At 37.9% G+C, this 18,586-nt stretch overlaps 1 protein-coding gene across 5 annotated transcripts in view; it reads right to left on the bottom strand.

Moving 5' to 3' along the window:
- Prex2 (phosphatidylinositol-3,4,5-trisphosphate dependent Rac exchange factor 2) overlaps window positions 1-18,586 on the bottom strand; it is a 321,717-nt gene that overhangs the window by 112,150 nt on the left and 190,981 nt on the right. For 3 of the 5 annotated variants that reach the window (XM_029482876.2, XM_029482881.2, XM_029482884.2), the window contains 6 exons: window positions 18,184-18,391; window positions 5,804-5,983; window positions 3,472-3,623; window positions 2,802-2,884; window positions 2,067-2,157; window positions 1,310-1,438 (listed from right to left, as the gene is read on the bottom strand). In XM_029482876.2, the coding sequence (XP_029338736.1) occupies window positions 1,310-1,438; window positions 2,067-2,157; window positions 2,802-2,884; window positions 3,472-3,623; window positions 5,804-5,983; window positions 18,184-18,391 (843 nt within the window). The remainder of the gene's footprint in view (window positions 1-1,309; window positions 1,439-2,066; window positions 2,158-2,801; window positions 2,885-3,471; window positions 3,624-5,803; window positions 5,984-18,183; window positions 18,392-18,586) is intronic. The other 2 variants (XM_021163512.3, XM_085835645.1) reach the window with 1 other exon arrangement.

The following is an 18,586-nucleotide window of genomic DNA, read 5'->3' as shown; positions in this document are numbered from 1 at the left end:
TTTATCATTGTAAACCTCAAAAGATGGTGAGAAGGACTATGAATTAACAACTTCCGGGAGCATTATGCTACCGAGAGTTAACTATTTTGATAAAATATGGCTTCCCCTCCCTAAGGCACGTGCTTCAATTCCCTAATGTGTCTTTTAAACCCATTCATTTAAAAAATATTCATTAATTGGTGCAGTTTTGAATCAGAATTTTCGTCAAATGGCATGTTATAAGTGTCCCTGGAAACCACAGTATTAAGCCATAAAATTAAAATATAGCCAAGAAATTCAGTTACAAATAAGAAAATATTTCATCATTGAATAAAACATATTACTTATCTGGGGAACCTTTCTATCCACATCCACCCCAATGTCCTCTCTACTCAAACCTGCTATATTTGGATATATTTCTATGAAGAAGACTTAATAGCCCAGGATAACACTCACTAAATGAGGAAGCTAAGACATGAAATGAAGGCTGCCTGTCAGACTCTATCAAACAGCAGGAGCTGGGTCTTTTGATGGCAAAATATAACACTTTTTCTAATTCACCCTAAAGTTGGACTCTTGTTGAAATCTTGCTGAATACCATTTATTACAGATAAGTGTCAAATGAGCTAAGACATAAAACTCTGAGCATGAGCATGATGTTAGCTATGCACAATTCTCAAATTTCATGCTGTCAATATTTGGGGATAAATGATCCTGTGTTGTGAAATCCTGTGTTGTGTTGCACATGGTCATGGGCTCAGCAGCACCCCTGCTCTCTGTCCACAGTGTCCAGTAGTACTCTTACAGATATGAGAATAAAATACATCTCCAGATCTGATCTCTAACTTAGAGGGCATGACAACTTCAGGAAACCACCTAAATAATGTGATGGCAACCAGTGGCCATAAGCCAAGGCCAAAACTTTCAAAACTAGTGATGCAACCTATAACGTTAATTTGACACCCACACAGATGTACAGTAGGCTTTTTAGACTTCCTATAAAAATTAAGCTTCATGTACTTGTTATTAATTCCTCATAATTTTCTCTATAATTATTTCTAATTCCAAACCATTAGGTTCATGGTGTTTCATCTGTCAGTACAGGAAGTTCTGTTCCTTTAGAATCCTCTCCATGATATAGTCTGCAGCATCTTCAAGCCTATGCCTCCTCTATCTCCTCCTCCTTTTCCTACTTCATTTCTCTTTAGAATGGAAATCACTGCAAATAGCAATGAAGCATTACAAGACTGGTTTTACAAGCTTTTAAAGTGACTACCACTGGTACCACGATCTCCACTTTATCACAATGTTCCCTGCCTTTCTTACTGACCTTCAACATATTTTCTGATGCTCTGTGCAAGAGCCTGGATGCCGCTGGGAAGATTCCAAGGATCCTGCTTGAGATGGAGCCGCAACCTCCTGGGGCAACTCAGCTTTGCCTCCATTTCCTGTTGGAATTCTAATCAAATATGGAAAATCTCTCATCAGTGTCAACTGGTTCTCAGTCAAGGCCACTGGCTTTAGAATTTGCTTGCTTTGGTCTATTTTACCACTCTAGAATAGCATTCATAATTTCTTTAGTGGAGTTACAAAAGAAAGTGTGCTAACTCTAAAAACCAAAGCTCAATGTCCTTTTCTTATATATAACCCATCCAGGAAGCAAATCCATGCAGAAGCTCTATTGTGAATACTGAAACAGAGATCTGTGAAGGCTGCTCTGCTGTGTTGAAGCCTACCTATCAATGCTACCCTTGTGAGCCCCTTCCCTTACATGGGATATGATCAGCTAGGCCATACTCCTCTACAAAAAAACAACGGTAAATCTTCTGTGTCTTTACTTCATACCTTTCTGGTTTTGCCTCTAGAGGAATCAAGTGTTTTAAACTTTCAAAGAAACATAAAAAGTTTATAAAAAATAATATAGTGGTATTAAATATTTTTCACAAATGATCCAAACAGAAATAGAGAATTATAGAAAAAGAACAACAAATATTTTCTTCTTCTTCTTCTTCTTCTTCTTTTTTTTTTTTTTGCTATGACTATGTTGCCTATTTTATGCTATCATCTGATATTTATGTCAAACATACCTTGTAATCCTCGACCTGGTGTGAGATACTTGGTCTGCTCAAAGGCTCTTATAACAGCTTGTCCTTTCAAGAGGTTGATTATTGAATCAATCTATTAAGGGTAGATTTCTGAGTGTTATATGCATTCATAATTTATGAATATATGAGCATAAATATGTATACATATATGAATATATCTTACAAATCATTTTTCTAAGTTCATGGTTTTGAAAACCCACAATGCGAGTGAAGCTTATCTTTAAGCAAAATATTATAATCAACTCATCTTTTCACTTAAATAGTTCCAATTTTTCCTAGTCATTTATAAATTAATATATAGTTATCTAATAAAAATTTACTTCACCAAACAAAGTGAAAGTTTAGAATTTACATTTTATAAGAAAAGTGCTAAAACCTTCAACACTATTAATTTCAATTATGATTATGAAACATTTTATAACATCAAACTCCTGACATGAAGGTCTAGACAACTGTGCAGGAAACATTCAGAAAACTCCCAAATAATCAAGAGGGCATATCCTGTATGTGTAGTACTTTTTAGTTTGCCATACACTTTTCTACAAAAATCTTGGGATTCCCAAGCATCCTTTAGGTTGTTTGTTGTAAGGATGCCTCTTTTAAAGCAAAGAAGACAAAGAGACAGATGGAGACATTTATATTCTCCTTCTGAGCTCTTTGCTCAGAAGATTTCTAACTTTTAATTTGTAAAAAAGACCCCCAACTGTCCCATCATACCTGGCTGAAGAGCTGTTCCAGGCAAGTGTGTATCTTGTCTTGTTTATCATGAGATATCCGGACACTGATAGGAAGCTCATCACCTATATGAAAAATAAGCCAAACCCCCACCCCATTTTTAACACAGGGAACGACTCTCATATTTGATAACATTCAAGTAATTCAAAATGAGCTCTTATCTCGCATTAGAAAAGAGATGGTGTCAGGTCTCAGAGTGGAAGAATCAGTTGGATTATGGTCCTGAAGTAACCAAAGCAATGTGCATTACACAGAGTATAAAGCATCAACCTGTGTTTTCTAATCACCTTTTCCCTGTTAACTAAATATAAGGTTCTCAGGGGTCTGTGCCTTCTAAAAAGCATCCTTAGGCTGAAATGTCCTCTCTCATCTCCTCCCAAGCATCCATGCCCAATGTTTCTGGTTCAGGTGTACCTAGAACCTTTCACAATGAACAGGAAGATAAGAGGCTGTAAGTTAAATAACACTTTTAAATGTACTGTTTTTAAAACTGAGGTTTGGAAACTCACTTTATTGGTCACAAGGCAATATAAGTGGCCATGGAGAATGACTCATAAAATTGAAAATGCATGTGGATTCAAAAATCAATCCCCCCTTACAGGCTTCTTGGACATTACAAATATTGAAGTGTGCAGATGTCTACCACACGCACCTGAGTCCATCTCATCACTGTGGAAGTAGGAACTGCACTGGCTGCTGCAGATACTCGTGAAGGAGGCAATGGAATTCCTGTTGCTGTTGCAGTCACTGCAAAAAAGAGCCTTATGTTGCTTTAAGAACATGCTTGCCCAGGTTGGTATTCCACTGTGATGGCAAGAGACGGGTAGTGAAGGTCAAATAGGAACAGAGCAGAAAGATATAGGAGTGAATGCCATAATGAAACTCATTGCTTTGTATGCTAATGAAAAGAGTGCCCACATGCTCCTGCTATTTCTTATCACATAAACCTGTGCCACAGACACATTTATCAGTGTGTTCCATATAACACGAGAAAGAGAGACCTGTCCAACTCAATTTATCTCAGTTTTTAGAAGCAGTCTTTCAAATTCAAATATTTCAAATTTTCTTTTTTTTTTTTTTTTAAAGATTTTATTTATTATATGTAAGTACACTGTAGCTGTCTTCAGACACTCCAGAAGAGGGCGCCAGATCTCGTTGCGGATGGTTGTGAGCCACCATGTGGTTGCTGGGATTTGAACTCTGGACCTTCAGAAGAGCAGTCGGGTGCTCTTACCCACTGAGCCATCTCACCAGCCCTCAAATTTTCTTGTTATGTAATTGATTTCTGAGTGAATTTTAAAAACTATCTGGTTATAAAACCAGGAGCCAGCCCACCTAAGATTCTCCATTATCTATTTAATAACAGTAGTTAGATAAGTTCCAGACAAAGACAAAACCTGTTTCGTGACTTTTCTCTTTCAACCCTTTCTGGTAGTTTAAACACTAACTTACTGGGAACACCTGGAGCTCCCCAGAGTAGTAACACAGAACTGGAAAGTAATAAAAATGAAGAATGTCTACAGAAAGAACATTTTCAGTGTTGCTGAATATGAAAATAATTTGGATTTTAGAAACAGTACAGGTTTTTTTTAACCCCTTGGAATAAGGGAAAAGGACTTGATTTTAAATTCCTATTTAAGTTTTCTATCACAGTTCAAAGAGAGAGTGTGGGTAATTTTAATTATCTGATAACTGGGATGTGAGGTACAAGCTATTTTTAGAAAGGTCATTTCCCAGTGACGAGAAAGCACGGACTCCTATTATAGAGCATGCTGGAACTTTTAGGAGCTAGAAGGAAATGGAATAGCAATGGTATTTGATTCGTTATTAAATTTCTAGGAATAATCAATTTTGATGTCATTGTTAAAATCCTCTTTGGAAAAATAAAACTTAGAATGGCAGACTGGTTAAGGACAATAAGTCCATGGTCCTCTACATCCTCATGTGTTAAGTGAGGCAACCAGAAACCTGCCACTCCAGGTTGCTGCGGCAGGTTATTTTAAATCCTAAAATGCTAAAAACTATGTGCTAAAAAGACGGTTAATTACTAGTTTGAGATAATACTATGTGATGAGAATAATTTTGATATAATGACTACTTATATAGTTTTTTTCTATTTTTAAAATATAATAAACACTAAACATTTTTCCTTCAAATACTATAAATGAAACCAGAGACATGACACTGCACACATAGTTCATGTGACTAGTCGTAAAAGTGCTCAGTGAGAATTCTGGAGAGGAGGTTTTGGAGCAAAAAGCACTTTCAGAGATGGAACTCTCGAGGAGAGCCATTGAGCAGAAAGAGGTACTGAATGTTAACCTGAAATTCTGAAGTTAAAATCTAATACTCAGTACCTCAAATTGTGGCCAGATTTAAAGAAATAGCCCTTATAAAGTCATTAGGATGGGCTTTTAATTCCATGTGACTACTGTTCTATAAGAAGGGGATCTGTAGTAGGAAGTCACACAAGGAGCCACAGAGGGAAGATGACAGTTTACATGGTAAGGATGCATGCCTGGAGCATCTCCTTCTGTCCCAGTCCTTAGTTGTTCAAGTCAGCCAGTCAATGGTAGGTTACACCATCCATCCTGGTTAACTACTACAAGAACAGCCCAGAGAGGAAACAAAGACAAAGCTGGACATTAAAGTGCAATATATAAAAAGAAAAGGGAAATGGCAAAAGGGACAGCTATTTACTAGCTAATGAACTATGATCAGAAAGACATTTTCAACAATTCTATTACACAGTTGCACAGTCTAGAAACACAGCTTTCTCCGCAACAGGGCCACACTGCTGGAGGGAGAAATGCTTTCTCTAAATAATCTGGATCCTTAATGAGAACAATGCTGTCCTTCTTCAATGGGTGATTATTTTGAGAAATTGATGAACAAAATTAACCATTAACATTTTTTACACCTTTGAGAAAAATGCAAATTCTCCCTTGAGTTTGTTGATGAAATGGGACTGAGAAGCAGCTTACCTGTAAGAGTCTCTGTTGCTGACTGTATCATGGCCTGAATCCTCTTGCTCATCCCCTGCTACATTAAAACAGACACGTTTGCTATTTCTCTCTCCCTTCTCGTTGTCACTGTCCATTGGTATCACACACTCTGTTGTCTTACGCTCCAATTTAGGAGAATATGTTATTGAAGACAGAAGGCTGCAATGTGACATTTTTTTAGAACATAAGTGCATGTTTTGAAACTAGCTAAAACAGATAAGTCTTTTATATGCTAAATGTGATAGCTTACAAATATTTCCAGAAGGCTTCTGTATTTCATGTCAAATATTATCTGCACGTAAAATGCATCATCGGAAGCTCAGATTTACTGCTCAGTACTCAGAAGTAACAGAACAGCACATAATCAGTCTAGAAGGCTGCATTCAAATCCTGTTTCAGCCCCTGAGCTTTGTTATCAGAACTGGTTATGGTGGTTCTCTCTCATAGTTAGATTATGAGAATAAGAAGTAACTTGCCTCCATGGCTGCAATCAGGATAAAAAGGGAATAACATTCTGGTATCTATTCCCTCTTGCATTATAGTAACACTAGTATTACAGTGTAGCTATTTCTTCTAAATTAAAATAGGCTCATAAGTCTCAGAAAGTTAAGGAAACTTACAAGATTCAGGAAGGTCTTGAAACCTAACAATTTACAAGTCCTCATTATAGTCTCCAAAACCAACAAAGGATGGATAGAGAGAGATGAGCCTTCAATAGAGCTGCTTTCAAGCTGTTTGGGGAGTTCCATGGATGCAGCTTTTGTTAGGTATCATACCATTCTAGGACAGGCCTTTCTATAATGCAGTCATGAGTCATCCCTGCTCCTAAAAGCAACTTTTGTGCACACATCTCCATAAGTAGCCCAAATAAAACCATTCTTTGGCCTGGCATTGGTACCTTACTGAGAATTCAGACACTAGTTCCTGCCTCCTTAGGAAAAGGCATGCAAGGAACTACTAACTGCAACTATTAACCAGGCTTTAATAGACTCGCTAGCTCATCCTCTTAACTTAAAAATAAAGATAACTTCTGAAGTCTCTCTGCAGTATTACCTATTTGATAGGGAGAGTCAACATCATCAGTTTTTTCCTGTTCTAACAGGCAAGTGCCCTAGACATACTGACTTAAAGATACTAAGCAGAGAGATATTCAGTGTAAGGCTAATAGGAAGCAGGGGCCACTTGCACTGACAATCTAGCCAGGATGAAATGCACAAATCTGCCCAACAAAGAGTCCTCCAGTTTAGCTCAAGGGTATAATGTCTTGAGTTGGTGTAAAAGCCAATTGTGATTCTAAGGCTAGAAGTTTGACTATGTAATGCTCGAACAATCAAAAATTAGGCAAAATTAAAACTGGGTTTTATTATTAAACAGCATGCTACAAACTTAGAAGATGAATTAAAATACACCTGAAGTAACAGCCTATAGATGATTTCTCGAGCCAATAATCACAGTAACATTTATAAAATACCCATGACAGTCAGTTCCAACCAATTGCACATTATCTCTATACTCATTTATTCATGGCAACACAAACATTCTCTCTCTTTTTTTTTTTTTTTGAATTTCAAGACAACAATGCCCATACCTCTCATATATATTTTATATAAGAAATTAAATCCAAAGTTGTACACTGAGTAAACCTAGAGAAAGAGATTTCACTGATTAAAAATATGTTGTGTTCTTGGCAGTGTAAATGTAGTCTTCAACAAAAGCCTTTGCCTTGTTGGAATATCAATTTCACTAGCAGGAAGCAACAAAAAGCAAGCTTTGTAGTTCATCAGATGGGGACAAATGCAAATTTCTAGACAATAAATAGACGAAAAGACGATGCTGTGCTTGGGTTTGGCTCAACAGTAGAGCGCTTGCTTACGCAACATGTACATGGCCCACAAGATTCAACTGAGAGCTACGATTTCATAGTTCAGTAGGGAAACTTCTCACTGTGAGCTGGTGCTTAAATAACACATGGCATTTCATAGTTGCCAGACACCAGTGAAAACTGGAGAATGCCCTTGCATTGCTCAAAATGTTCTGTGAACATTTTCTGTAAGCCAAAGTGATGAATTGTCTTAAAAGAGTTTCTCTATTTAAAAAGATGCTTCTTTGTCTTTTGACTGTATATTTATTGACTCCTTCCCCCACCTTAAAGACAAAAACATTAGACTAACTCCAATTACCCAAGCTCCTACTGCAGAGACAGATGAACTCTGCATACTAAGCAGGAAAGTCTTGCAGGAGTTATCATCTCTCAGGAAGCCCTCTGCACTTGTGGGTATTTTAAATTAGAAGTCATGGGGCTCAGCATAAATAGTTTTCTCACAGTAATAAGAATTGTATTCACATTTTAAACAGTTACAATGTGCTTGCTCTGACCCTCTGGGAATAAGTATTTAAGCTTACAAATAAAATGAACAATAGAAAAAAAATCACAGGCATAACATTTCTAGATCCTGAGAAGCAACAATAAAGCACATATATTTTTGTATGCAGGCCAAAAAATATTCCCTTTGCTTTCGCCCATTGAGAACATGCAGCTATCTACCAAAGGTCCAATTAATTAATTTCTCAACAGAATCCGATTCCAGAACAGTTTCCTCTAGGTTAAACACTGAATGATGAAGACTTCTGTGTATGCTATTACACATTTGCCTGCATTCTAAAATATCATCATCATAACATGTAGCATGTTGAGTTCTCATAGTAAGCATGGTAAATATGGACTAGGCACTAATTCACTTAAGTGCATTTTTCATTCTTAAATGTAATCATTTAAGTCCACAATATAAGTAGGTGTTAATTCTATTTTAGCAGGGGTTGTTGCAATGATAGACATGCATTGTTACATACGTGCATACATACATACATACATACATACACACACACACTTCATAAATTAGGCAATATTTATCATCTCAGCATGGTTTTTGCACACTGGAGAAGTTGGGTGGTCACTGGTGTGCATGTCCAAGTGGGAGGAGATACCCTCCTAGTTCTCTGAGAATAAACATGTCTATGTGAACTGCTCTAGCTAGTGTAAAATGATGCAGCATGGTATGTGATTACTTACAGTAGGATTCCATATGCCTATGTAAAACCAGCTCATTCCTTTCTCTTGCATAACCATCAGTAGTATTTTAGGTAAAGGGGCACATGGCTGCTCCTCTCAGTGAGGACAGTGCACAACAGTGACCTTGTGGCTCATCAAGGTAGACATGAAGAATGAGCAAAGAAATCCTTGTTTCTTCTGATCGGTGAGATCTTTAGTGTCCCTTTGAACAATGTTGGAGATACAATACCACGATGTTGAGTGGAAACCAGACATCAGCAAAAGGGCTAGCATGTCTAGAAAGGAGAAACATCTACTTTCCTTCTATGTCTACAGATCTTGACTGGTCATGTAGACCTCCTCAGCTGCAGAGTCCAACAATCACAGCAAGCACCTTCATATAGGACTGTAGTTATCATTTTTCAGAGGTAGAAAGTGTATCGCTGTAGGGGGAGTTTCCCTGATTGTTTTCCTAGTTATTTCCCTAATTGTTGGTTAGCTAATAAACACAGCAGAAGCTAATTGTTAAGGCAAAGATGTGGAGGCGAGATTTTCTGTTCAGGACAGGAAGAGCAGGAGAGAAGATTTAGAGTCAGATTGGGCGTGGGCAGATGAGAAGTTGAAACATGTAGGTGTCTCAGGGCACCAACAGTTTGCAGCTTCTGCAGCCTGTGGAGGCCAAGAAAGATGGGGCAGGATATTCTTTGCCCACTCTTTGAGTTATCTGGTCAGTTTTAAAATATAAAGGTGTCTGGCATCTTTTACTCACTGCATTATGGTGGGCTGGGAGAGAAAGTAGGCAGCTGGAGGATTGGGCATGGAGAAGCAGGCAGCGTTCTCAGGAAAAACACAAGCTGACTGTTTGGCGGAACTGAGCCAGACGGGGTGGACACCGGCAGAACTAACTAGTTGGCTGGCGAGAGAGCATCTCAGAGCTCTGGCTTGGCAAAGCTGGCCAGTATAAAGAGATAATCGGGTAAATCGGGGGCTGGCAAGAACGGGGTCCAGAGAAGGTGAAGCGTGCACTGGGCAGACACTGGCAGAGCTGGCCTTGAGGTGGATGGCTGGCAAGAGAGTGATCTCAGAGCTCTGGAGAGGCAGAGCCTGCATTTGTGGGAGAGGCATGGTTAAAAGGAACAGGTCAGGTGGCTGCTGGACCCAGAATCTAGGTGGACCAAGCCTGCTTTTTAAAATAACAGACTACATGTAGCAAAGCTAGAATTCAGTGAAATACACTTGGGATGAGTCATGAAGTAGCTTGCAGGTTAGAAAAGCACACTCAATACTACAGTTGGCTATCTGAGTCTATGTGTTCCATATCCATGGAATCAATCAGCAACTACACATTTAAAATATTTCCTAATAAATCTTACCTGCATTGCATGTATGCAACATTTTCTCTGTTATTTCTTAGGCAATAGGATATGAGTATTAAGCGTTATAAGGAATCTACAGGTGATTCCATATATAAAAAGAAAAGGGTGAGTTATATACAAATCCTTTGCCAGTTTGCATAAGGCATTAGAGCATCTTGAGATTTTGGTATTTGCCAGGGTTTAGGGTACAGTCTCCATTGGATACCATGTGACAATTGTAATTTAACTACAATGTAATGCTGTGTATGGTTTTAGCAGGGTATTAGGCAAATTTACCACACTGGATATCTCTGGCGCCTGCTGAATGTAGGGTGTATCAGAGAGAGGCTCAGCTGGGCACCACACTGGTGACAGCAGTCCTCACTGGTGATGGCTGTGACTCACTGTAGCATAACGGGCAGGGACATGTTCTGAGGTATAACTAGCATGCTAATAAGGTAGTAAAGTGGAGAATAAAAGGACAGACAGAAAGCAAAGGGGACATTTGGATTCTGGTTTGATGAACTGAAAAGTTGAACAGCAATTTGTTGTCAGCCCCTGGTGGCTGAAGGGGAGAAAATGCCTTAAACATCAAGAAAATTACAATTCAATCTTAGAAACATTTAAATCCGAGGTAATTTGGAGAAACCCTCTCATCCAGCTCTCACAGAGAACTGCAAGAATGAAATATGCCAGTAAGTATAAAATCACAGTGTACCCTCTACAGGAGCACAAGGTGTGATTTTTGGGAAGGTGTGCTTCTGTTTGTATATTTACCAGCAAAATGGTTCAAATATAATTCCACCATCAATACTGGAAGTTCTTAAGTACTAACTTCCTGCTGAGTAGTAGCTCATCATTCAATCTTGGGTTGTCTGCTACTTGCAAAACAAGGATTTTTCTCAGGTCCCCATCTTTTCCATTCACGGCCCATAATCTCCCCATTTGCTGGTCTATGATAGGGACAATATGCAAATTCTATATTATAAACTCCCATCAAGAATTTTGGACCACTGATTTTCCTCTTACTTATATCCAAACGTACCTAGCTACAAATGACTCATTTAAAGGCAAACATCATTCAGCTTCTAAGAGTGTAACAGAAACCAACAAGTTTTCATCAAATTGGTAACTTCTCCTTCTATCATATTACTGCAAAGAAAATTTATCTAGTTTCCATCTATGAATCCTAAACTAAGTAAGAAGACTTAGTAAAATGTCTATGTGCTGATAGAATTTTGACTTTTAGAAGAGACAGAGAGATGGCGTACCCAGATATCAAAGTAAGGCAACTTCAATAACAGGTCCCTCATAGGAATGGATAACCCTAGGAGGGCTGGGGGGCTACAAGATCTGAGGCAATTTCTCTATTGCTGTTTCAGCATCTGCTTCTTCACCCTGACCAATAATAATCATTACATTGTGAGAAAATGATCTGGTAACAAGCCTCTTAAATAATTGGCTAAGCTTGGTAACATTGCAGCATCCAGGCATTTGGACAACTATATTGTTTTAGAGAGATCCTGCTGCAGATCAAATTATGTGGAAAATGTTTATATTTAGAATTAAATTACATGGTGTTCACGAAGAAGACCAAATTCGCGTCTCTAGCTATTGTGTATTTCTTGTTGCTTTTCCAGTAAGCATAAAGAACTGGGCAAAGCTTTTCACAATAACAGAATGGGGGACTTTCAATTGAAAATGTATCATTTTAATTACTTTCAGTTCACTGAAACATAGCCATTGCTAAAACTAGTTCCTTAAATATAAGGATCAAAAACAAGTGAAGCAAGCCCTTAATTCACATTTTCCCCCCTCAAAAATATATCTACTTGCACTGTTGCCAGGGAAGCTGGTAGGCTGAACAGAAATCTCCACCTTACTCTGTTCTTTCAGATCCAATCCCTCAGGCTCATCCTTAGCTTTGCAGCAGAACGCATATAGCAGCCTCACTCACCCCGTATGTAGTCGATCCCACAGATCTTCCCCTACTAACCTCCTTTGCTCAACTCGTTGCACTATTCCAGCCCCCAGCTCCAGCGGGGACTCTCTAGGAAGCCACAGGCCACTCTGGCCCGGGAAGCAGGTGGGCTAACTGTAAGTGCTCTCCTCTCCCCTCTGTTCCTCCAAATCCAATACTTCAGGCTCATCCTCAGCTCTGTAGCACACATCATTCTGATGTGGCTGCTCCTCACTCTGCCCCCATTTCTAAGGTACTAAATAAGCAGTTCCTGGTGAAATACCCCCCCCTTTCCTCAATCCTGTTACCCCTCCCATTCAGCCTCATTTCTAAATGCCAGCTTTTAATATTGAGAAACAAATTTTACCTAGAAACCCTAGTATACACATCTGTCAGGACCCCAGTAGAGTTTCCTACCAGGCAAAATACAGGTACCATACTATCCTAAGAACCAGAGAGGAAACAGAAACAATGAGAATAAACACATATTCAACAAATAGAAAACCAGATATAAGCACCTAGAATTACAATCTTCTAGCTCCCACATGCCTAGACAACAGAATAAATACATACTCATAATAGCTAGGACAATATGCCTCTACTAAAGTTAATCAACACTACCACAGCAAGTCCTGAATATTCTAACATGGCTGAAACATGAGATGGGAAAAGGACCATAACATAACCTATATAAATATGCTAATTCTAAAAAAAAAAAACAAAAAACAAAAAACTCATGGCCCAAAACATCTAGGAAATCTGAAACACTCTGAAAAGACCAACCCAAGAATATCCAGATAAAAGAAGCACACAGAACACTAAATAGGCTGCACCAGAAAAGAAATAGCCCTTGGCACATAATAATCTAGACATTAAATATACACAGAAAAATTATTAAATGCTACAAAGGAAAGATACAAGATAACATATATGGGCAAACCTATTAGAATTACACCTGACTTTTGAATGGAAACTCTAAAGGGCAGAAGAGCCTGGATAGATATGCTACAGAGTCCAAAGATGCCAGTCCAGACTACTATAGTCAACAAAACTTATTCCATAATGGAATCAAATTTAAGATATATAGATATAGATGTACATGTACATATACATATACATTCCCAGAAGAGCAAAATCAAAAGAGGGAAGCACACAAACACACATTCACATACATACACACACTCACACAGCCCACCAACATCAACACCAACACCAAGAAAATAACAGGAAACAATGAACACTTCTCAGCATCAAATGGTCTCAATGAGAGAGAGAGAGAGAAAGAGAGAGAGAGAGAGACAGAGAGAGACAGAGAGAGAGAGAGAGAGAGAGAGAGAGAAACTATCAGAATGGATACAGAAAAAGGATCCATCCTTCTGCTGTATCCAAAAAACAAACCTTAACATCAAAAATAAATATTTCCTCAGAATAAAGGGTTGGAGAAAAGATTTTCCTAAGAAATGGACCTAAGAAATAAGCTGGTGTAACCATTTTAATATTTGACAAAATAGACTTCAAACCAAAATTAATTAAAAGATATAGGGAAGAGCACTGTATATTCATCAGAGGAAAAATCTGCTGAGAGGACATTCCGTTTCTTAACATCTATGCACCAAGCACAGGGCACCCAAGTTGGTAAAATAAACACTACCACAGCTTAAGTCACATACTGACCATTCACACTGATGGCAGAAGACTTCCATCCTCTTGCTCACCAATAGACAGGTCACCCAGGAAAACCAGTAGAGGGTGGACCTGGCTGACATACAACACATGGAACTAATGGATATTTACAGGAAATTTAACTCAATCAAAGCAGAATGTAACCACTACCCTGCACCTCCAGGAACTTTCTCCAAAGAGACCACATAACTTGGACATCAAGCGAGTCTCTAGATCTATGGAAATTGAAGTAATACCCTGCATCCTATCAGACCGTGGGTAAGGCTAGATATCAACAGCTACATAAGCAGGAGAAAGCTTACAAATTAACAGAAACTAAATAACTCTTTGATGAATGAAAATGGGTTCAGACAGAAATTAAGAGAAGAACTAAATACCCTCCAGAATTGAATGAAAATGAATACACAAAATACTTAGAGTTAAGGGAGACAGTGGCAGCAGTTCTAAGAAACAAGTCCATAGCATTAAGAACCTACATTAAAAAAATAAAATATAAAATATAAAACAATAAAAACTGGAGAAAAGTGGAGAGATTTTAGGCTAGCAACTTAACAGCATATCTGAAAAATCTAGAATAGAAGAAATCACATCCAAAAGAAGTACATGACAAGAAATAAACAAACTCTGGCCCGAAACCAATAAAAAAACAAATAGAAACAAACAAACAAGCAAGCCAATATTAAGAATCAATGAAACAAAGAGTTGTTTCTTTAAAAAATTAGTAAGAGCGACAAAACTTATCCAATTTAACTAAAAGGAGAGAGATCATTCAAATTAACAAAATTAGCAACAAATCAGGGATATAACAATAGACAAGAATTCCAAAGAATCATAATGACATACTTTAAAAGTCTGTACTCTCCCAAGTTGAAAAATCTAAAAGAATGGATAATTACCCTGATAGGTACTACTTACCAAACTTAAATCAAGATTAGATAGAATTTTAACAGTCCCTACAAAAATAAAAGCAGCTATTAAATGTCCTCTGCAAACAAAACAAAACAAAACAAAACAAAAAAACAAAAACAAAAAACAAAACCAGATGGTATTAGCACAGAATTCTACCAGAATTTCAAAGAACAGTTAATGCCAATACTCCTCAAATTATTTCACAAAATTGAAAAACATAAGAACACTGTCCAATTCATTTTTATGAGGCCCCAATTTGCCTGATAACCAAACCTCATCAAGACCCAACCAAAAAAAAAAGGAATTATGGACTAATTTCCTTTATAAATACAGATGCAAAAATTCTCAGGGACAGTTCAACATATATAAATCTACAAATATAATCTACCATATATAAAAAGCTAAATACAAAACTGCATGAGCATCTCATTCAATTCAGAAAAGGACTTTGAAGAAATTGAATGCTGCTTCATGATCAAAATTCTGGAGAAATTCTGGATATAATGATGTATGTCAATATAATGAAGGCAGTTAACAGCAATCACATAGCCAACATCAATTTAAATGGGGAGAAATTAAAAGCAATTCCACAAAAATCTCGACAATAAATAAATAAATAAATAAATAAATAAAAATTGTCCATTGTCTCCACAGCTCCTCAGTACAGTACTTGAAGTCTTAGCTACAGCAATAAGAAAACTGAAGATCAAGGAGATATAATTTGGAAAAGAAGTAAAAGTCTCAGAAAGTTGTGAATGTATCTACATCAAGACCCTGTTACATCACTCCTGGGCACACACCCAAAGCTCCATCCTACTACAAGGACACTCAACTATGATCATAGCACTTTTAATAATAGCCAGAAACTAGAAACAACCTAAATGTCCTTCAACTGAAGAATACAGAAAGAAAATGGGTTATAGTTACACAATGTAGTATTACTCAGTTGTTAAAGAAATAACACCATGCCATTTGTAGGCAAATGGATGGAACCAGAAAAAAATCATCCTGAGTGAGGAAAGTAAGACGCAGAAAGACACACCTGGTATATAGTCACTTATAAATGGATATTAGCTTAAAGCACAGGGTAACCAGGTTCCAATCCACAGTCCCAGGGAAGCTAAGTAGCAAGGAGAACTCAACTGGGAGAAACATGAATCTGCCTACATGATATGCCGAGGTAGAGATGCTGCAAAAACTGAGAGCGTGCCCAACCAATGACTAGCTCAGCTTGAGACCCATGCCACAAGTGGGAGCTCACACCTAACGTTGCCTGGGAGGCCGGGACCAGGAACGGAGGCTGGAAAAGCCAGAGACCTAGAATATAACCAAACATGAGTGACAAAAAAAAAAATAAAAATAAAAGCTATATGGAATAATTCTTTTTGTTGTTGGTTTTTTTTAAAGATTCATTCATTCATTTATTATATACAGTGCTCTGCCTGCATGGGTGCCTTCATCAGATTATGTTACAAATGGTTATGAGCCACCATGTGGTTGCTGAGAATTGAACTCAGGACCATTGGAAGAACATGCACTGTTCTTAACCTCTGAGCCCCATGAAATGATTATTAACCTTGTTCCAGTCCCATGGAATGATTCTTAAGGATGTTCTACTATACTCATAGATTGGTGTCTAGCCCCATTGTCATTGGAGAGGCTTCATCCAGCAATTGATGGAAACAGATGCAAAGACCTGCAGCCAAACATTAGGTGTAAATCAGGAATCCTGCTAAAGAGGGGGGAAGAAGGATTGTAGAAGCCAGAGATGTCAAGGAAACCACAGAAAAACTCACAGAATCAACAAACCTGGGCTCACAGAGAATCACAGACACTGAACTTTCAAACAGGGAGCCTGCCTGGGGCTAATCTAGGCCCTCTGCATATATGTTATGGTTGTAGTTTGATCTTATGTAACTCCTAATAGTTGGTGGAAGCATTGTCTCTGAGTCCTCTGCCTTCATTTCCTCATACTGAGTTGCCTTGCCCAACCTTAATATGAGGGGAGATGTATAGTCTTACTGCAACTTAATATACCATGTTAGGTTAATTCCCCATATCCCTTGGAGTCCTGCCCTTTTCTGAAGAGAAATATAGGTTAAGTGGATTTGGTGGGGGTCAGGGTGGACAGGAGAAAGGGAAAACTGTTGTTGGGATGCAATATATGAGAGAAGAATAAATTAAAAACATGTAACAAATGAAGTGTGGAATATGCTCTAAATATTTTGCATTTACGCAGAGCTGTTTATAGCACTGCAGAATGATGTGTGTGGGGGAAGTATTTACTTCACATCTGCTAGCAATTCAACAGCTTCACAAAGCATGCAGGATAGGGGCGCCTATACAACTTCCAGAATCTCGTCAGGTCTAAATATATTGAATAACATCCACTCCTTGAAAACACAGCATATTCTATACTGTGATGATTACCTTTCTTATTAATTTCCATAATTTTAATATATTGACATTTATTTCTATTACTACTATCATTATTATACATTTACTTCTGTGCCTGAGAAATTGAACTTTTCCAAAACCCACTTTTTCTCCATGGTACTGAACTGCTAGATGGAGACACAGTCACACACAGAATACGGCATGCTACCCTGTGGAGCATAGGCATCCTAAGTATCAAACAAACAAACAAACAAAAAAGTCAGTGAGTCTGGTTACAAAGGAGCTTATGAACTACCTCCAAATTATTGGTCCATTAGTTCAATCAGAATAGGAAAAAAGAACTTATCTTAGAAACACATAGTTTTGCTTTAATTCATTTAATATATGCTAAGAATTTGTTATGTTATACTATGGACTGCATATGAACATCTCTGCAAAAGATATACTCAAATATTGTCTCCTGAAATGTAAAATAGTGGACAAGGAAATGGCCATACCCTCTTAGAACACTTTTAAGTGAACCTGTTTGGTACTTGGAATTGCACAGAAGGTCTCATGCATGGAGGCAAATGTTCTACCACTGATCTATAACACTCGGGTCCATTTTATCAATTTATATTTGAGACAGGTCTTGCTAAGTTGCCCAGGCTGGTCTTCAGCTATGTAGCACAGTTTGGCCTTGAACTTGTCATCCTCTTGCTTTGGCTCCATAAGTAGCTGGAGCTACAAACTTGTGCAGTGGGCCCAACTTTGAACACAGTCTAATGTAATGTTTTATAATAAGACTTGGTGTTCTTCTTGGGTCATTCCTTCTTTTGAAATTAAATGATTATTTAATATTCCTATCCACATGAATTGCCATTTTATAGCATTTATAAGGTAGAATGACAAAGATCTTTATGGTTAGTACAACAATGCTCACAATAATGAACATATTTTTCAAAAACAATGCCTTGCATAACTCTTTTGTTTTGACAAACTTCTGTGCACGGCATAGCATACTTACTCATCAATTTGACAAACGCTCATCTCTACCTCCTTCAGTGCAGTCTGCAGCTTGCCCAGAAGTTTGTGATAGATATCTTGAGTTTCTAAGTCTTCTTCTTTCAGCAAATGCCGGAGGCCATGCCCATCCTTGTGTCCCAGCGACAGGCCCGAAGGCGCTGCCATGGTTGTGATTGTGTGCTGAATATACACCATGGGGCTCAGTTTCCCTGAGGAGTTGAAATCATTCCATCATTTCATTGCTGCTTATGGAGTCCAGCACATTTTAGAAGCCCAAGGTCGTGTATAATAAAATGCCAATTCAATATTAAACTTAATTCAGAAGTTACAACTTGTGAGGCATTGTTATTAAAGCCAATAAATATAGTTAATTTACTTGTCCTATTGCAAAGATTCACAGCAGC

The sequence above is a fragment of the Mus caroli genome, unplaced genomic scaffold, assembly GCF_978045245.1.
Source record: "Mus caroli unplaced genomic scaffold, Mus_caroli_1 scaffold_1, whole genome shotgun sequence".
Classification (NCBI taxonomy): domain Eukaryota; kingdom Metazoa; phylum Chordata; class Mammalia; order Rodentia; family Muridae; genus Mus; species Mus caroli.
The sequence above is the reverse complement of the archived record's forward strand: the minus strand, read 5'-3'. Positions and strand labels throughout refer to the sequence as shown.